General features: G+C 43.5%; 1 protein-coding gene across 1 annotated transcript in view; it reads right to left on the bottom strand.

Annotated features, from left to right (window-relative positions):
• The window catches only part of LOC135822499 (protocadherin Fat 4-like), a 137,762-nt gene that overhangs the window by 67,114 nt on the left and 63,148 nt on the right, over nt 1–7,500 (bottom strand). Inside the window, exons 45-54 of the mRNA XM_065335280.1 lie at nt 7,301–7,500; nt 6,378–6,542; nt 5,611–5,694; nt 4,510–4,671; nt 4,123–4,257; nt 3,461–3,787; nt 2,645–2,842; nt 1,828–2,052; nt 1,469–1,633; nt 1,055–1,138 (exon numbers count right to left, since the gene is read on the bottom strand). The exon at nt 7,301–7,500 is cut by the window's right edge and continues 25 nt beyond it. Of these exons, the coding sequence (XP_065191352.1) occupies nt 1,055–1,138; nt 1,469–1,633; nt 1,828–2,052; nt 2,645–2,842; nt 3,461–3,787; nt 4,123–4,257; nt 4,510–4,671; nt 5,611–5,694; nt 6,378–6,542; nt 7,301–7,500 (1,745 nt within the window). The remainder of the gene's footprint in view (nt 1–1,054; nt 1,139–1,468; nt 1,634–1,827; nt 2,053–2,644; nt 2,843–3,460; nt 3,788–4,122; nt 4,258–4,509; nt 4,672–5,610; nt 5,695–6,377; nt 6,543–7,300) is intronic.

The raw sequence follows: 7,500 nt of genomic DNA, 5'->3' as shown, positions 1-7,500 counted from the left end.
GAAGTCTCTATTCGCCTTCGGCGTGAAGAAAATCACGCCCAAGCATCATTCAGTGGTTGGCGATCTCAATGGTTTCTTCTTTCCCGAGGTCCAGCAGCAGTGATGACTAATGATAGCCACGGTGACTTTGTAATATGTTGTACACTCATTAACTGTGTGAGTGACAGTAGTTTTTGGAGGAAGCGCTCTTCCCCTATGTCACTTTCCTTTTGATGATCTTTTTGTGAACAGATCACTCTGATAGTTAAAATATACAGTCTTCTATTGATATCGTTGTCGCCCTTTGCCGTCGGGTTTGTAACAGTTGGATAGCAACTGAATTTCTGTGCCTTCAATGTGGATGAAAAGAAAAAATGATGCGGCAAAAGCAAAAAAAAGATGCGGCAATAGCAAAAAAGTGATGCGGCAATAGCAAAAAAAGGACTGCGGCAATATAGAAACCTGTGTAACGGCTCCTGTGCGACTTTGCATGTAACGCCCTGCGTGCGGCAAACATGTGCCAATGTAACGCTTCATGGCCTCACTGCGGCAACATATATTGCCAGTACGGTATATGCTAATGGCAAGAAAGAGAGAGAGAGAGAGAGAGAGAGAGAGAGTGAGAGAACGAGAAAGGGCCTTGGTAGGTATGGCAAATATGGGCGTGCAAGCAGCTGCCCAGGGCAACTGAACAAAGGTGTCATATTGGAACGCAAGACGCTAAGGGGTGCTGGCCAACATGGGAAAAGGAGTGAGTTGAAAAACGGGAGATGGGGACCTAACACTACGTCTCCATCTCCCATGTATATCCTCGCACATCCCTCCCCCTGCTGGCCAGCACCCCATAGCTTCCTTTTCCTCTCTCCCTGTCCCTATCCATCTCCTTCCCTCACTCTCTCCCCCCTGCCCCCCTCCCCCTCCTTCCCTCTGCCTTTCGGTATTGAGCACTCTATGGGACAGTCTGGTACCTCTCTGCTTTATGTATCAACACTCACGATACCTTTCAGCATGATAACGTGTCACACCGTGAAAAGCCTGTATTGAACACATTCTATTGCTGCAGGTTATAGCTTACAAAAGTGCAAGTAGCCACTGGTGCAATGGAGAACTTTCCCTGTGCATTGTCATCCAATGTGAGCTTCAGTGTTTGGTTGGAATCCTGCAGTGGATATAGCAGAGACAGTAGAGAGTCAAATACTAGCATAAATTCACAACGTATATCTCATAGGCCCTGACCCTTTAGAATCTTGGCAATAAATTGCTGGGCCACAACGATGAGTAAAGTTCGGCTCTTTTCCATAATTACAGGCTCCATGTCTCAGTCCACAATTTGAATATTGCCAGTATTCTTGGTTGCACAACACGATTTTCAACTTTAACTCCACATTTTTTGAATGTCACTCCCCGTATAGCTAGGTTTGAACAGTTGGAAGATTAACTACACCCGAATGCCCCAAACGAAAAATCACACTGGTCGATGGTTACTGACCGGGTCTGATGCATAGATTGTGCCAACAACACTGCCATACTTGGCATGCTCATTCACACTAGCATGATCATCTGTAAACACTTGTTGTCCGTTAGTATCCTTGAAGACGGGAAGCAGTGGTACTTCATTCTTGTCTGTTACACTGATGTAGAAATCACGCTGAACCTACAAGTACAAGCAGGAAAACAGTGTACTCATAGAAATCAAGGATAATAAAAAAGACAACAAAGAACACGGTTTCAACGTTAGAGACATGTTCTGCAGGAATAACAGACACGGCAACGGGAAATTGTTTTAGCTATTTCCTGAAACGTTCAATGAAAGACAGCCAATCCTAGAAACCCACAGAAGAGACTTACAGACATAGCAGGGTTTCCACTGTCCGTGACCTTCACAGTGACTTTGTGTACAGTCTTGGTTTCATAATCTGTAGACTTGGCCTTCACCAACTTTGTACCATCTGCACTCAGTTTGAATTGACCATTATCATCATCAACCAGTTGAACTTGATGAGTTTGTCCTTTGTCTTCATCAGTGTAAGCAAATACTCCAACCACTGTACCAACTGGATCATTCTCTTTCACCTGCACAGTGATAAAATACAGCCAGAAAACAAACTTCAAGACATACATGTACGTGGAAAACATACTTTTTTTTTAGTTTAGATTGTGCCACAGAATGCTAATACACACACTCTACCGCTGGTGTTGCTTCTTGGAAACTCCACATGGCTTTGCAAGAAGAGACAGGAGCAGCAAATTCAAATACAATCCATACACCCTTTGTAGATTAAAAAGCATTCAATTGGCAGGTCATGAACCAACGATTGCCTCCAAAAAGGGCACAAAGGAACGGCGTAGTGGGTATTACTTCTTGCGGTATCCCCGAGTCAGACCATATTCACCAATTGGGAGGGGGGGGGGGGGCATATACTATGGCATACATGACTGAACCCACTCAACTGTTCTCATGCTCCGTGATCAGGAAAATTATGATTACGTATGTACATGCCATTTGCAGTTAGATGAAATTTCATTTCATTTCCTACATCAATGTACATCAATGTACATCCCCATAATGATTGTGAATTTCACACCAGTTAACAGGACCAGAAGGGATCAAGCCCAGTGCAGGATGGGCAAAGGACATCAATTGACTGAACTAAGATCAACTTACGATTGTATTGCTAATAGTCAGTTGCCTTGGCTGGTCGTTGATGTTGTTTAGTTGGATGGTGAGCGGAAAAGTTGCAGTCTTCGCGGGTGATCCACTATCAGTGACTTGAACTGTGACACTGAAAGTAGGTGAGGATTCATAATTCAGGCGACAGTAGGACCCACCGTTCTTCAGACAATCTACATTGGGTATTGCCACCTGGACAAGAAGCCAGCATATGTACTTGTTGACTCTGGTATTTGCCGGAGTATAATGCACTTCAATTCAAGGCTTAGATAACATTTATGCACAGAATCCATTCTGGCTTGTGCAGATGAAGAAATGACTGGAGCAGAGGTATCTTATTTCTGGGTGTGACTGGTATGGCATGATTGAGTGATTGGAGTTATCTGTTCATCCTTTTCCTCTGTTAAGAAGGAGAACATCGAGGCCGATTCTACTCTTGGGAGGGAGTTATGTTGTAGTACGTTGTTTTGAGTACATCGTGTGTACGTGTTGTTGGTGTATGCGCATGTTGCTGTGGTGTGAAAAGCAGTCTTTTTCTTGAGTTCGTCATGTCTAGTTGTGTTTCTGTCATCTTGTCACAAATAGAGTCTTCTAAATTCAGTTATCGTCGTCCATTGTATACGTGTGGAGAATGCACTTGACTGGGAGCAGGTGAAGAAAGTAGAGTTACGGCACCTTAAACCACTCCAAGGTACTCGTCTGCAACTTTGATGCAAAAAGAACTTTACAAGTATCCACACAACTATGATAACTGAAGTCCACAATGTCAAACATGCTACTATGGATCTCCTCCAAGAACTAGTTGTTTACCTTCACTTGGTTTCCTTCAATCTTGAAAATCCCTTGCGCAGAGTCAATCAGTTTGTAGCTGAATGTCTGCCATACCTTGTTGGCATTATCCGGGTCAGAGGTTGTAATCATTCCAACGATAGTATCCACTTTGGGGTTTTCATTGATTAGATAATTTGACAATTGCACTTTTGTAGGTGTTTCATTCACATCGATAACTGTGATAACAAAATTCTTCTCATAGCTTAGTGCTGGACTGCCACTGTCTGTCACACGAACACGGATTGTCAATGATGGTGATGCCTCATAGTCCAGAGCACCAGTTGTTCTGAGCTCATTGCCAGAGATCTAAGATGAAGTGAAACGAATGCAGTCAAAAACAAATATTGTCAGCACAATCACATGTGAACATGGGGTGAAAGATCAACAAGTCGACTCTGTGTCCCAAACCGCACTCGAGCCATTAACACACTAAGCAAGCCATCTCATCGTGAGCAAGCAGTCTCTACTGATCTATTTCGAGTAGGTTGCATCTGCGTCTGTGGTTCATATTGAAACTCTGTCTGACAATGTCAGCATTTTTTTTAGTTTTCCTTACAATATGCGACTAGATTTATCGAGACTCCACCTGTGTCACCCGTATTTTCACATGTGAGAATCAAAGATCTTCAAAATCGCCTTACCATAAACTTTCCACCGGCATTGTTGACTAGCGTGTAGGTGTAAGTTTGACCAAGATCAGGATCCTTAGCGGTTAGAACTCCAACAAGACTCTTTGCTTTCTTCTCTGCTATATCATCGTTTGACAACACAATATCCTGCACAGTACAAACAGTAGACATGTCATGTCAGAAACGAGAAAATATGAGCTGATGGTGTACATCCAGGTGTACTTCAATACAGAGGAGGAGGGGGATCTTCGTGCAAGACAATAACCTTGTGTGGCAGTGGTTTTCCTACAGCCCTGTTGTGGTCTAAATAGAACATCACAAGCTGCCCATGGCCTTATGTGGTGCTGTTCACAATTTGTCTGGTTACAATTCAGCACTACAACAACCAAAGTGTCTCACCGTAGGAGGGTCATTGACATCCAATATCTTGACGGTGAATTTCTTGACTTTGAACAATCCACCCGGATCCGTCAACCGAACTACAACTTGATGTTGATACGAGTCTTCATGATCCAAACTGCCCGATACTGTCACCATTGCTGTGCATGTGCTTGAGGATGTCTGCAAAGAGATATTCAACAGCATACACAGAAACATATTCAACAGCCAACTCAGTGATAACTAGACCGTAAAAAGTTAATTTTTGTGCCAAGAGAACTCATGATCGGAGCACACTGGACTGAGCAAGCGGAAAACGCAGCACCCGAAGGTGGGGTGAGCCCGGGATTAGTTTCACAACCACCTGACACAAGTGTTGAAAGCCCCATTAGACATATTCATGTACCCCTTGGTGCCTCGCCACATCTCTCCCGGCTGACTGTGGGAAGCAGCAAAGCAGGAACTTGAGTTGCTCCCAGGTAGCACTTGAACCAGATGCAGCTCGCTTCTTAATCATGGTCTCAAACCAACGGTTGCAACCCAATGTGCGCTACTAGGCGGTCAAAGCTTTGCTGGCCAACAGTAAAGTGTCTGGTACGGCTCTTTCTTAAAAATGTCTATAATTATCATCTTTACATGTTTCCTATTTGTAACTCACCACGTACAGGTACAGATGCAGGTCAAGCAATATTATGAGAGACCACATTAGCTGCCCTTCATGCTTTTCAAATATCAGAGCACTTTAACGAAGAAATAATTTAACCAGATTGTCATATCTCAAAGTGCGAAGACACCACTGTAGCAATCCACAACATCTTCACGACACTCTCCAAACAGTCTCTAGGCTACACAAATCAATAAAAGGGAAAACAAGATAACCGTTCGCATTTTCGGGCAAGGCACATCTTCAGGCCTTTCCCGAAAATTCAAATAATTATCTCTTTTTTCTTCTATTGATTGGTGTAGCCAAGAGACCGTTTAGAGAGTGTCGTGAAGATGTACAGATTGTCATATGAAAAGAAACTGTGCAACCATTTCCTGAGGAATGGAACACACACTTCAGCCAACAACAGAGAAAACAAACCATGGCAAAAGGCACGGCTAGGGTATATGATTGCTTACAAATGTACATGATGTTGAAGAAACAGCAAAGCGATTGCCAGCATTGTTATCCAGAGAGATGGTGAGCTTCTGAGGGTTGGCATCCTGCAAATAGAACCATTGACAGCATCAAACAAGGAGTTCGGACACTAAGTTTATTATTATTTTCACTCACAAAGCAACTGTTCAGTACATGGGCCGGGTAGTGGTCTACCAGAGCAATCACACACATCGGACACTAAGTTTATCATTAAAATTTATTTCTATTATTTCGTCTGCTCAGCCCACACATTCGCTTATGCTGGACATAGGTAGTACAAAACAGAACAGAAGAAAGGGACAGCTCAGAGAACAAAGGGACAGCTCAGGCTAAGTTTACAAGGAAATATATACACCCCTCATAGAAGGAAGGTCGTATTTTTCTTCTACCGTAGGCTGATATCCTGAGGTCACTCTGTGATCCCTCCGGTAACGACAGTTATGGCCAAAGAGAATTCTTTGGCCATAACTGTACATGTTAACTAACAGTCCACTATTGTTTTACAGGGATGTCAAGGACAAAACTGTAAACTTAGGTAAAGAGAAGAAGAAGGCGTATCCAATGGGCACTGCAAGTTTTTCCCCTTCCAAGGATTATAATTATGTACATGTGCCGAATTGCTATGGATGGAATGTGCATCCCTGAACCAAGCGGAATGTCACATCAGGACAGTTTCCGCTGCATCAAGTGCGTTCGGTTATGACGGGCTCACTATTATTCGTCTACTGACTTAATGATGTATACTTACCAAATCTGTACCTTCAATAGTACCAACAACAGTTCCGGGTTTGGTGTTTTCTGGAAGTTCTGGATGGTCCACAGGGAATGACGCTGGACCATTTTTCGATGAGAAGCTTATGGAGTATGGTTTATCATTCCTATCAGTGACACTAATGGAGAAATTCTTCACGATCTGAAAGAAAGTGTCAGGAAAAGAACAAAGAAACATAAGCTTTCCTCAGTTCGTTTTCCATGTACACTGCTTTCCAGTACATACTTGCACCACTAGTTTAGAGGAGACAAACATGCTGCAGGTAGGGGGTGGGGTGGCATTTGAATTGTCCCTTATTTACATTTCTTAAAGTGCTTATTGACAATTCAAACAATCTCACCTTTCCTGTAGGCGCATCCCACCCTGGCCCTGGACCTGTGCCTTGGCTCCCCAGAAAACTAAAGCATATGTGTGGCTTTAAACTACAGCCTCCGTAAGTTCTATGTGGGATGGATTGGTTTACTACAACTTTCCGCATGCGGCTACACAATAGATGCTATAAAGTTGCTATGACGATTCCATGGGAAATGGTGATGATGGGACTGACATCGACCACTCCATTGGGACACTTTAACTCCTGTATCTCGAAACGTGGATGGGTTTTGTTAAAACATTCCCTCGGTTAAGTGAGATTCAAGTCGGCAGGAAAAGCGCGAGCTCCCACGTAGGGAGTGACACACAACTCCCTGTGTATAGCCGAAGTCGCACCAACCTATTCTTCACAGTGTAATTCCCCTTTGCCGACATTATGGAGCTCACAGACAAAGCCAAGTCATCCACACGATAGCACAAACTATACAGCAATCATCATGGAAGCAATGGATACGGAGACCTTTCAGCTGGGATTTTCAAAGAAAGATAGTACTTCTTATCCTAGTACCCAGTCAGTGATGACTTACAGACATAGCAGGGTGTCCACTATCTGTGACCTTCACAGTGACTTTGTGCACAGTCTTGGTTTCATAATCTGTAGACTTGGCCTTCAGCAATGTTGTACCATCCGCACTGAGTTTGAATTGACCATTATCATCATCAACAAGCTGCACTTGATGCGTCTGTCCTTTGTCTTCATCAGTGTAAGCGAATACTCCAACCACTG

Source organism: Sycon ciliatum, chromosome 8, assembly GCF_964019385.1.
Source record: "Sycon ciliatum chromosome 8, ocSycCili1.1, whole genome shotgun sequence".
Lineage (NCBI taxonomy): Eukaryota > Metazoa > Porifera > Calcarea > Leucosolenida > Sycettidae > Sycon > Sycon ciliatum.
This window is presented reverse-complemented; position numbering and strand designations above follow the sequence as displayed.